Source organism: Bombina bombina, chromosome 2 (assembly GCF_027579735.1).
Source record: "Bombina bombina isolate aBomBom1 chromosome 2, aBomBom1.pri, whole genome shotgun sequence".
NCBI lineage: Eukaryota > Metazoa > Chordata > Amphibia > Anura > Bombinatoridae > Bombina > Bombina bombina.
In genome coordinates, this window is record NC_069500.1 from 1,180,940,561 (window position 1) to 1,180,954,159 (window position 13,599).

The 13,599-nt window shown below is 39.3% G+C and overlaps 1 protein-coding gene across 1 annotated transcript in view; it reads left to right on the forward strand.

Annotated features, from left to right (window-relative positions):
• TRAPPC11 (trafficking protein particle complex subunit 11) overlaps positions 1-13,599 on the forward strand; it is a 157,681-nt gene that overhangs the window by 123,133 nt on the left and 20,949 nt on the right. The window contains exons 28-29 of the mRNA XM_053703866.1: positions 5,773-5,906; positions 9,237-9,404. Coding sequence (XP_053559841.1) covers positions 5,773-5,906; positions 9,237-9,404 — 302 coding nt within the window. The remainder of the gene's footprint in view (positions 1-5,772; positions 5,907-9,236; positions 9,405-13,599) is intronic.

Genomic DNA, 13,599 nt, shown 5'->3' on the forward strand with positions numbered 1-13,599 from the left:
AAAATGCCTATAAATACACCCCTCACCACACCCACAATTCAGTTTTACAAACTTTGCCTCCGATGGAGGTGGTGAAGTAAGTTTGTGCTAGATTCTACGTTGATATGCGCTCCGCAGCAAGTTGGAGCCCGGTTTTCCTCTCAGCGTGCAGTGAATGTCAGAGGGATGTGAGGAGAGTATTGCCTATTTGAATGCAGTGATCTCCTTCTACGGGGTCTATTTCATAGGTTCTCTGTTATCGGTCGTAGAGATTCATCTCTTACCTCCCTTTTCAGATCGACGATATACTCTTATATATACCATTACCTCTGCTGATTCTCGTTTCAGTACTGGTTTGGCTTTCTACAAACATGTAGATGAGTGTCCTGGGGTAAGTAAATCTTATTTTCTGTGACACTCTAAGCTATGGTTGGGCACTTTGTTTATAAAGTTCTAAATATATGTATTCAAACATTTATTTGCCTTGAATGTTCAACTTTCCTTATTTTTCAGACAGTCAGTTTCATATTAGGGACAATGCATTTGATTTAATCATTTTTTCTTACCTTCAAAAATTTGACTTTTTCCCTGTGGGCTGTTAGGCTCGCGGGGGCTGAAAATGCTTCATTTTATTGCGTCATTCTTGGCGCGGACTTTTTTGGTGCAAAAATTATTTTTCCGTTTCCGGCGTCATACGTGTCGCCGGAAGTTGCGTCATTTTTTGACGTTATTTTGCGCCAAAAATGTCGGTGTTCCGGATGTGGCGTCATTTTTGTCGCCAAAAGCATTTAGGCGCCAAATAATGTGGGCGTCTTATTTGGCGCGAAAAAATATGGGCGTCGCTTTTGTCTCCACATTATTTAAGTCTCATTTTTCATTGCTTCTGGTTGCTAGAAGCCTGTTCTTTGGCATTTTTCCCATTCCTGAAACTGTCATTTAAGGAATTTGATCAATTTTGCTTTATATATATGTTGTTTTTTCTCTTACATATTGCAAGATGTCTCACGTTGCATCTGAGTCAGAAGATACTACAGGAAAATCGCTGTCTAGTGCTGGATCTACCAAAGCTAAGTGTATCTGCTGTAAACTTTTGGTAGCTATTTCTCCAGCTGTTGTTTGTATTGATTGTCATGACAAACTTGTTAAAGCAGATAATATTTCCTTTAGTAAAGTACCATTGCCTGTTGCAGTTCCTTCAACATCTAAGGTGCAGAATGTTCCTGATAACATAAGAGATTTTGTTTCTGAATCCATAAAGAAGGCTATGTCTGTTATTTCTCCTTCTAGTAAACGTAAAAAATCTTTTAAAACTTCTCTCCCTACAGATGAATTTTTAAATGAACATCATCATTCTGATTCTGATGACTCTTCTGGTTCAGAGGATTCTGTCTCAGAGGTTGATGCTGATAAATCTTCATATTTATTTAAAATGGAATTTATTCGTTCTTTACTTAAAGAAGTACTAATTGCTTTAGAAATAGAGGATTCTGGTCCTCTTGATACTAATTCTAAACGTTTGGATAAGGTATTTAAAGCTCCTGTGGTTATTCCAGAAGTTTTTCCTGTTCCTAATGCTATTTCTGCAGTTATTTCCAAAGAATGGGATAAATTGGGTAATTCATTTACTCCTTCTAAACGTTTTAAGCAATTATATCCTGTGCCGTCTGACAGATTAGAATTTTGGGACAAAATCCCTAAAGTTGATGGGGCTATTTCTACCCTTGCTAAACGTACTACTATTCCTACGTCAGATGGTACTTCGTTTAAGGATCCTTTAGATAGGAAAATTGAATCCTTTCTAAGAAAAGCTTATCTGTGTTCAGGTAATCTTCTTAGACCTGCTATATCTTTGGCTGATGTTGCTGCAGCTTCAACTTTTTGGTTGGAAACTTTAGCGCAACAAGTAACACATCATGACTCTCATGATATTATTATTCTTCTTCAGCATGCTAATAATTTTATCTGTGATGCCATTTTTGATATTATCAGAGTTGATAAAGCTAGAAGAGCTTTATGGCTTAAAACTTGGAATGCTGATATGGCTTCTAAATCAACTCTACTTTCTATTTCTTTCCAGGGTAACAAATTATTTGGTTCTCAGTTGGATTCTATTATTTCAACTGTTACTGGTGGGAAAGGAACTTTTTTACCACAGGATAAAAAATCTAAAGGTAAAAACAGGGCTAATAATCGTTTTCGTTCCTTTCGTTTCAACAAAGAACAAAAGCCTGATCCTTCATCCTCAGGAGCAGTTTCAGTTTGGAAACCATCTCCAGTCTGGAATAAATCCAAGCCTTCTAGAAAAGCAAAGCCAGCTTCTAAGTCCACATGAAGGTGCGGCCCTCATTCCAGCTCAGCTGGTAGGGGGCAGGTTACGTTTTTTCAAGGAAATTTGGATCAATTCTGTTCACAATCTTTGGATTCAGAACATTGTTTCAGAAGGGTACAGAATTGGTTTCAAGATGAGACCTCCTGCAAAGAGATTTTTTCTTTCCCGTGTCCCAGTAAATCCAGTAAAAGCTCAAGCATTTCTGAATTGTGTTTCAGATCTAGAGTTGACTGGAGTAATTATGCCAGTTCCAGTTCCGGAACAGGGGATGGGGTTTTATTCAAATCTCTTCATTGTACCAAAGAAGGAGAATTCCTTCAGACCAGTTCTGGATCTAAAAATATTGAATCGTTATGTAAGGATACCAACGTTCAAGATGGTAACTGTAAGGACTATCTTGCCTTTTGTTCAGCAAGGGAATTATATGTCCACAATAGATTTACAGGATGCATATCTGCATATTCCGATTCATCCAGATCATTATCAGTTCCTGAGATTCTCTTTTCTGGACAAGCATTACCAGTTTGTGGCTCTGCCGTTTGGCCTAGCTACAGCTCCAAGAATTTTTACAAAGGTTCTCGGTGCCCTTCTGTCTGTAATCAGAGAACAGGGTATTGTGGTATTTCCTTATTTGGACGATATCTTGGTACTTGCTCAGTCTTTACATTTAGCAGAATCTCATACGAATCGACTTGTGTTGTTTCTTCAAGATCATGGTTGGAGGATCAATTTACCAAAAAGTTCATTGATTCCTCAGACAAGGGTAACCTTTCTGGGTTTCCAGATGGATTCAGTGTCCATGACTCTGTCTTTAACAGACAAGAGACGTCTAAAATTGATTGCAGCTTGTCGAAACCTTCAGTCACAATCATTCCCTTCGGTAGCCTTATGCATGGAAATTCTAGGTCTTATGACTGCTGCATCGGACGCGATCCCCTTTGCTCGTTTTCACATGCGACCTCTTCAGCTCTGTATGCTGAATCAATGGTGCAAGGATTACACGAAGATATCTCAATTAATATCTTTAAAACCGATTGTTCGACACTCTCTAACATGGTGGACAGATCACCATCGTTTAATTCAGGGGGCTTCTTTTGTGCTTCCGACCTGGACTGTAATTTCAACAGATGCAAGTCTCACAGGTTGGGGAGCTGTGTGGGGATCTCTGACGGCACAAGGAGTTTGGGAATCTCAGGAGGTGAGATTACCGATCAATATTTTGGAACTTCGTGCAATTTTCAGAGCTCTTCAGTTTTGGCCTCTTCTGAAGAGAGAATCGTTCATTTGTTTTGAGACAGACAATATCACAACTGTGGCATACATCAATCATCAAGGAGGGACTCACAGTCCTCTGGCTATGAAAGAAGTATCTCGAATTTTGGTTTGGGCGGAATCCAGCTCCTGTCTAATCTCTGCGGTTCATATCCCAGGTATAGACAATTGGGAAGCGGATTATCTCAGTCGCCAAACGTTGCATCCGGGCGAATGGTCTCTTCACCCAGAGGTATTTCTTCAGATTGTTCAAATGTGGGAACTTCCAGAAATAGATCTGATGGCGTCCCATCTAAACAAGAAACTTCCCAGGTATCTGTCCAGATCCCGGGATCCTCAGGCGGAGGCAGTGGATGCATTATCACTTCCTTGGAAGTATCATCCTGCCTATATCTTTCCGCCTCTAGTTCTTCTTCCAAGCGTAATCTCCAAGATTCTGAAGGAATGCTCGTTTGTTCTGCTGGTAGCTCCGGCATGGCCTCACAGGTTTTGGTATGCGGATCTTGTCCGGATGGCCTCTTGCCAACCGTGGACTCTTCCGTTAAGACCAGACCTTCTGTCACAAGGTCCTTTTTTCCATCGGGATCTGAAATCCTTAAATTTAAAGGTATGGAGATTGAACGCTTGATTCTTGGTCAAAGAGGTTTCTCTGACTCTGTGATTAATACTATGTTACAGGCTCGTAAATCTGTATCTAGAGAGATATATTATAGAGTCTGGAAGACTTATATTTCTTGGTGTCTTTCTCATCATTTTTCTTGGCATTCTTTTAGAATACCGAGAATTTTACTGTTTCTTCAGGATGGTTTGGATAAGGGTTTGTCCGCAAGTTCTTTGAAAGGACAAATCTCTGCTCTTTCTGTTCTTTTTCACAGAAAGATTGCTATTCTTCCTGATATTCATTGTTTTGTACAAGCTTTGGTTCGTATAAAACCTGTCATTAAGTCAATTTCTCCTCCTTGGAGTTTGAATTTGGTTCTGGGAGCTCTTCAAGCTCCTCCGTTTGAACCTATGCATTCATTGGACATTAAATTACTTTCTTGGAAAGTTTTGTTCCTTTTGGCCATCTCTTCTGCCAGAAGAGTTTCTGAATTATCTGCTCTTTCTTGTGAGTCTCCTTTTCTGATTTTTCATCAGGATAAGGCGGTGTTGCGAACTTCTTTTGAATTTTTACCTAAAGTTGTGAATTCCAACAACATTAGTAGAGAAATTGTGGTTCCTTCATTATGTCCTAATCCTAAGAATTCTAAGGAGAAATTGTTGCATTCTTTGGATGTTGTTAGAGCTTTGAAATATTATGTTGAAGCTACTAAATCTTTCCGTAAGACTTCTAGTCTATTTGTTATCTTTTCCCGTTCTAGAAAAGGCCAGAAAGCTTCTGCCATTTCTTTGGCATCTTGGTTGAAATCTTTAATTCATCTTGCCTATGTTGAGTCGGGTAAAACTCCGCCTCAGAGAATTACAGCTCATTCTACTAGGTCAGTTTCTACTTCCTGGACGTTTAGGAATGAAGCTTCGGTTGACCAGATTTGCAAAGCAGCAACTTGGTCCTCTTTGCATACTTTTACTAAATTCTACCATTTTGATGTATTTTCTTCTTCTGAAGCAGTTTTTGGTAGAAAAGTACTTCAGGCAGCGGTTTCAGTTTGAATCTTCTGCTTATGTTTTTCATTAAACTTTATTTTGGGTGTGGATTATTTTCAGCAGGAATTGGCTGTCTTTATTTTGTCCCTCCCTCTCTAGTGACTCTTGTGTGGAAAGATCCACATCTTGGGTAGTCATTATCCCATACGTCACTAGCTCATGGACTCTTGCTAATTACATGAAAGAAAACATAATTTATGTAAGAACTTACCTGATAAATTCATTTCTTTCATATTAGCAAGAGTCCATGAGGCCCGTCCTTTTTTTGTGGTGGTTATGATTTTGTATAAAGCACAATTATTCCAATTCCTTATTTTATATGCTTTCGCACTTTTTTGTCACCCCACTTCTTGGCTATTCGTTAAACTGAATTGTGGGTGTGGTGAGGGGTGTATTTATAGGCATTTTGAGGTTTGGGAAACTTTGCCCCTCCTGGTAGGAATGTATATCCCATACGTCACTAGCTCATGGACTCTTGCTAATATGAAAGAAATGAATTTATCAGGTAAGTTCTTACATAAATTATTTTTTTTGTTCTTATTCAAAAGACCTTCCATCATTTGGGCGAGTGCGGGAATCCCTGCCAGTCAAGTACCATCTAGAAAATAAAACCAGCCTAGTACAGGATATAGAGATTGCTGTGGAGCCAAGTGATGCGTTCATGTTTTCTGGACTTAAACAGGTAAATGTCACCTTCTACTTATATAAGGGCACCTATTGCACTGTAATACAGTAAAATATTATTGTTGAAAGGGACATAATACTCATATGCTAAATCACTTGACAGTGATGCAGCCAAACCTTTAAAACGCTGACAAGAAAATATCACCTCAACATCTCTGTAAAAAAGGAAGATATTTTACCTTAAAATGTCTTCAGCTCACCAGAGTAAGTGCTGTGTAAATAGTTATACTTCAGCTGCTGTCTAGTTTCAAGATAAAAAAAACTAAATCAATAGCCAATCGGCATCAGCAGTGCTGAGATAATATATTGCTTTGCTGTGATCTCATGACATTTCGCAGAACCTACTTAAACTGAATAGGGAAATAACATGACTGTGCCTGCACATAACAGATTCACATTCCCTAGCTTGTCCTGGGATAAGCATCCTGACTGGCTGCTTAAAGTCTCTTTACAGTGGGGTGTGAAATGTGAGGTAAAATATCTTCTTTTTTTACATAGAGATGTTCAGATGGTATTTTCTAGTCCGCTTTTTACAGCTATGCTGCCTCACTTTCATGTGCTTTAGCATTTGGTGACATCTCTCCTAACCCTGGCCCTACAGCAATCACCACACTTTTACACTCTTGCTCAGTCTTCCACAATACAATCTCTAGGTCACACAGTCCTAACAATCTCATCTCCATTAACCCACAACACTTATCCCCTTTCTTTTCTTGTGCTCTCTGGAATGCTCGCTCTGTTTGTAACAAACTTACAACTGTTCACGACCTGTTTGTTTCTAAAACTTTCAACCTTTTAGCACATACTGAAATCTGGCTATCTTCTTCTGACACTGCTTCCATTGCTGCTCTCACACACGGTGGTCTCCACTTTAGCCACACACCTAGGCCAGGTGAGAGACATGGTGGCGGTGTTGGAATCTTACTCTCCTCCTCCTGCTCCTATCAGCACCTGCATCCTCATCCATCTCTCTCCTTCTCCTCCTTTGAAGTCCACTGCAATTCGCCTGTTCTCCCCCCTCTCCCTCAGAGTGGTAGTTATCTATCGCACCCCTTGACCTATCCTCCCAATTTCTTGACAACTTTTCTGCCTGGCTTTCTCACTTTCTCTCTACAAATACACCTGCTCTAATCTTAGGGGACTTCAACATCCCCATTGATAACACATCTGCCTCTGCTGCCTCTAAACTTCTGTCACTCACAAATTCCTTTGGTCTCTCATAATCCACCCTATTCCCTACTCACCACGTGACGGTCACTCTATCGATCTGGTATTCTCCTACCTCTGCTCTCTCTCTGATGTCACCTGTCGCCTATTTCCCATTTAAGACCACCATCTGCTCACCTATAATCTTAATGTACAAGCTAAACCTACTTCTCCTCTTCACCCCCGCACCTGTAGAAATTCTCACACTGTGGATTCTCTCCAACTTTCCAACCTTATTCAAAAGCGCCTCCCCCACACTTTCACGATATCCTGCTCTGACCTTGCTACAACCCACTATAACAATACTCTCTCCTCTGCACTTCACACACTTGCTCCTCCACAAATACGCAAAACCCCACTTCCTCAACTCCAGCCCTGCACCCTCATCTGCCTTTAGTACTCAAGACCTGGCAGACTACTTTTTCAACAAAACACTTACCATCCGAAGTAATACCCCAACACAAGACTGCAACCTTCCATCTCTGCCTCAGTCACCCCCACCACCACTCTCGGCACCTTCCCCCCAACCACTGTGAATGAAGTGAGTTCTCTATTGTCTTCCTCACTCCTCACTTCCTGCACACTTGACCCTATCCCTTCACATCTAATACCTTCTCTGTCTTCTACCCTCAATCCAGCTCTTACTCACATATTCAACCTATTCCTTACTACCGGTTCATTGCCATCTTCCTTCAAACACGCAAAGGTCACCCCATCCTCAAAAAACCATCACCCAAACTCCGCTGCCTACTACTAGGAATTAACTTCACTCCAATCTGTCCTTCATACCCCACATCCAATTTCTCTCTTCATCCTGTCGCAACCACCTACGCAATATCTCCAAAATTCGCCCGTTTCTAAGTGCTGAAACTAATAAACATCGAATCCACTACCAAGTAATTTCCCGACTTGACTACTGTAATAACCTACTAACTGGCCTTCCTCTCTCCCGCCTCTCCCCCTTCAATCCATCCTAAATGCCTCTGCTAGACTAATCCACCTCTTCCGATGCTCTGTATCTGCTGCACCTCTCTGCGAGTTCCTTCACTTGCTCCCCATTCACAGCAGAATTAAATTTTAAATTCTCACCCTGACCTACAAAGCCTTTACCAACGCTGCCCCCCTACCTGTCCTCACTCATCAACAAATACACTCCTGCCCGATAAGATCTAACAATGACCTGCTCCTTGCATCTTCTACCATCACCTCCTCCAATGCTAGACTACAGGACTTCTCTTGTGCGATACCAACCCTATGGAACGTACTTCCTCGAGCTGTCAGACTTTCCCCTAACCCTTCCTCCTTTAAACTCTCCCTAAAGACCTTTTTGTTCAGGTAAGCCTATCACCAAATCAGTTGCCTAATAGTTGCCCTCTTCTAACTCCACGCCAACATCATTATCACCTTTGCAGTCCCCACCTCCTGTTTCTCACCCACCTACCCATCTAGATTGTAAGTTCCCAAGGGAACAGGGTACTTTTATCTTTGTACCCATGGACAGCGTTGCGGAATCTGTTGGAGTTTTCTTAATAAATAATAATAATGTGGGTATCATGTCCCTTTAACTATGTTTTCAATTTTTATATACTGTATTTATAATAAACAATTTAAATGTATCTTCTGTAAATCTTGTTGTTTTTTTGTTTTTTTATACCACCGTAATTCAGGACAATGCTCTTGTGCCACAGCTCCTAGAATTGTATTTCTGTCTGCTAATTTATTAGGCTATTGTATATGTAATGGATATACATTTTTCAGACCCTTACATATAATTATTAATTATAATTATTTGTAATCTTTTGCTTATTATTTTATATAATATATATTATATTATAAATGCAAAGCATAACAGGCACCCACATTTATTTAGCTATTACAGTGAGTGCCTTCCATGTGTTTTGTGTGTGTGTATATATACAGTATATATATATAAAAAAAAGTATTGGTCTTTTGTTTTATACGGTGTTTCAAAATATTTAACCTTCTTTACATTTAAAGTGTAAATTGTTGTTGAGACCTTTTCAGGAATACAAAAATGATCTCACCTTGAATATAAACACATCAAACCAGTATCTAGGATTGTTTTGGTTTGTAGTTTTTTAAATATTTACTTTACTTGTAGATACGACTACAGATACTTCCAGGCACTGAGCAGGAGATGCTGTACAACTTCTACCCATTAATGGCTGGGTATCAGCAGTTGCCATCTCTCAACATCAATTTACTGAGGTTCCCAAATTTCACCAGTCATCTACTAAAACGCTTCCTACCTACTCATATATTTGTAAAGGTAATTTATACCCTTTAAGTCTGAAACAAAAATTTTGAGGATCATACTGTAGCTATGGATGTGGAATCTATACTGCTACAAAAATCATTAAGGTTGATCTCCATTTAATATATTTTTTGTTTCTGTAGAAGTCACGTGCAGATTAAACAATGCTATATTCTCTCTGTTTTTTCTATATTATATAGCTAATTTATAACTGTATGTATGTCATCTTTTTTTTCTCTCTCTTTAACAAAGTCACTTAATTGTGACCTTTTTGTTTTATTGACACAGATTATTTTTTTTCTGTGCACTTTGGCTATTTAGAAAGAAATCCACAATCACATGACCAATGAAGTTTTTTGTTATAGTTTTTTACATACATGCTAGCTGCAACAGGAATACATTTAAATACATTGTTCTCCACAGAACATTTTGTCAGTCAAAATTTTGTCTATTCAAAGAGCAAATTAAAGAGACAGTCTACACCAGAATTTTTATTGTTTAAAAAGATAGATTATCTCTTTATTACCCATTCCCCAGTTTTGCATAACCAACACAGTTATATTAATATATGTTTTAACTCTGTGATAACCTTGTATCTAAGCCTCTGCAGACTGCCACCTTATTTCAGTACTTTTGACAGGCATGCAGTTTAGCCAATCAGTGCAGACTCCTAAATAACTCCACGGGAGTGATCACATTGCTATCTGTATGGCACACATGAACTAACACTGTCTAACTGTGAAAAACTTTCAAAATGCTCTGAGCTAGGAGGTGTTTTTCAACTGTTTAGAAATCAGTTTGAGCCTAGCTAGGTTTAGCTTTTCAAAAATACCACCAAGGGAACAAAGCAAATTTGATAATAAAAGTAAATTGCATGCCCCATCTAAATCATAAAAGTAAAATTTTGACTAGAGTGTCCCTTTAATTGCGTAGTTTAACATAAATTGATTTAAAGGGACAGTCTTATAAGATACTTAGGCCTAGATTTAGAGTTGGGCGGTAGCCGTGAAAACCAGCGTTAGAGGCTCCTAACGCTGGTTTTGGGCTACCGCCGGTATTTAGAGTCAGTCAGGAAAGGGTCTAACGCTCACTTTCCAGCCGCGACTTTTCCATACCGCAGATCCCCTTACGTCATTTGCGTATCCTATCTTTTCAATGGGATCTTTCTAACGCCGGTATTTAGAGTCGTGGCTGAAGTGAGCGTTAGAAATCTAACGACAAGACTCCAGCCGCAGAAAAAAGTCAGGAGTTAAGAGCTTTCTGGGCTAACGCCGGTTCATAAAGCTCTTAACTACTGTGCTCTAAAGTACACTAACACCCATAAACTACCTATGTACCCCTAAACCGAGGTCCCCCCACATCGCCGCCACTCGATTACATTTTTTTAACCCCTTATCTGCCGACCGCCACCTACGTTATCCTTATGTACCCCTAATCTGCTGCCCCTAACACCGCCCACCCCTATATTATATTTATTAACCCCTAACCTGCCCCCCACAACGTCGCCGCCAGCTACCTACAATAATTAACCCCTAATCTGCCGACCGCAAAGCGCCGCCACCTACGTTATCCTTATGTACCCTTAATCTGCTGCCCCTAACACCGCCGACCCCTATATTATATTTATTAACCCCTAATCTGTCCCCCTCAACGTCGCCTCCACCTGCCTACACTTATTAACCCCTAATCTTCCGAGCGGACCGCACCGCTACTATAATAAAGTTATTAACCCCTAATCCGCCTCACTCCCGCCTCAATAACCCTATAATAAATAGTATTAACCCCTAATCTGCCCTCCCTAACATCGCCGACACCTAACTTCAATTATTAACCCCTAATCTGCCGACCGAATCTCGCCGCTACTGTAATAAATGGATTAACCCCTAAAGCTAAGTCTAACCCTAACACTAACACCCCCCTAAGTTAAATATAATTTAAATCTAACGAAATAAATTAACGCTTATTAAATAAATTATTCCTATTTAAAGCTAAATACTTACCTGTAAAATAAACCCTAATATAGCTACAATATAAATTATAATTATATTGTAGCTATTTTAGGATTTATATTTATTTTACAGGCAACTTTGTAATTATTTTAACCAGGTACAATAGCTATTAAATAGTTAATAACTATTTAATAGCTAAAATAGTTAAAATAATTACAAAATTACCTGTAAAATAAATCCTAACCTAAGTTACAATTAAACCTAACACTACACTATCAATAAATTAATTAAATAAAATACCTACAATTATCTACAATTAAACCTAACACTACACTATCAATAAATTAATTAAATACAATATCTACAAATAAATACAATGAAATAAACTAACTAAAGTACAAAAAATAAAAAAGAACTAAGTTACAAAAAATAATTTTTTTTTACAAACATTAGAAAAATATTACAACAATTTTAAACTAATTACACCTACTCTAAGCCCCCTAATAAAATAACAAAGCCCCCCAAAATAAAAAAAATGCCCTACCCTATTCTAAATTACAAAAGTTCAAAGCTCTTTTACCTTACCAGCCCTGAAAAGGGCCCTTTGCGGGGCATGCCCCAAAGAATTCAGCTCTTTTGCCTGTAAAAAAAAAACATACAATACCCCCCCCCAAAATTACAACCCACCACCCACATACCCCTAATCTAACCCAAAGCCCCCTTAAATAAACCTAACACTAAGCCCCTGAAGATCTTCCTACCTTGTCTTCACCTCACTGGGTTCACCGATCGGTCCAGAAGAGGGTCCGAAGTCTTGATCCAAACCCAAGCTGGGGGCTGAAGAGTGACGTCCATCCTCGGGCTGAAGTCTGGATCCAAGCGGCGGCTGAAGAAATCCATCATCGGGCTGAAGTCTTGATCCAAGCGGGCGCTGAAGAAGTCCATCATCGGGATGAAGTCTTCTATGAAGCAGCATCTTCAATCTTCTTTCTTCCGGAGCCATCATCTTCCAGCCGACGCGGAACATCCTCTTCTACCGACGCCTACTCGCCAAATGAAGGTTCCTTTAAATGACGTCATCCAAGATGGCGTCCGTCGAATTCCGATTGGCTGATAGGATTCTATCAGCCAATCGGAATTAAGGTAGGAAAATTCCGATTGGCTGATAGAATCCTATCAGCCAATCGGAATTCGACGGACGCCATCTTGGATTACGTCCCTTAAAGGAACCTTCATTCTTCAGTTGGACGTCAAATGAAGAGGATGGATCCGTGCCGGAGGTCTTCAAGATCAGCCGCTCGTCATCCGATGGAACAACATAGAAGATGCGGCTTGGATAAAGATGTTTGCCGGTCCGGATGTCCTCTTCTGCCCGGATAGGATGAAGATTTCTTCCCGAAGATGGACTTCTTCATTTGCCGCTTGGATCCAGACTTCAGCCCGAGGATGGACGTCACTCTTCAGCCCCCCGCTTGGGCTTGGATCAAGACTTCGGACCCTCTTCTGGACCGATCGGTGAACCCGGTGAGGTGAAGACAAGGTAGGAAGATCTTCAGGGGCTTAGTGTTAGGTTTATTTAAGGGGGGTTTGGGTTAGATTAGTGGTATGTGGGTGGTGGGTTGTAATGTGGGGGGGGGGGTATTGTATGGGTTTTTTTTTACAGGCAAAAGAGCTGAATTCTTTGGGGCATGCCCCGCAAAGGGCCCTTTTAAGGGCTGGTAAGGTAAAAGAGCTTTGAACTTTTGTAATTTAGGATAGGGTAGGGCATTTTTTTATTTTGGGGGTCTTTGTTATTTTATTAGGGGGCTTAGAGTAGGTGTAATTAGTTTAAAATTGTTGTAATATTTTTCTAATGTTTGTAAATATTTTTTTATTTTTTGTAACTTAGTTCTTTTTTATTTTTTGTACTTTAGTTAGTTTATTTCATTGTATTTATTTGTAGGAATTGTATTTAATTTATTTATTGATAGTGTAGTGTTAGGTTTAATTGTAGATAATTGTAGGTATTGTATTTAATTAATTTATTGATAGTGTAGTGTTAGGTTTAATTGTAACTTAGGTTAGGATTTATTTTACAGGTAATTTTGTAATTATTTTAACTAGGTAACTATTAAATAGTTCTTAACTATTTAATAGCTATTGTACCTGGTTAAAATAATTACAAAGTTGCCTGTAAAATAAATATTAATCCTAAAATAGCTACAATATAATTATTATTTATATTGTAGCTATATTAGGGTTTATTTTACAGGTAAGTATTT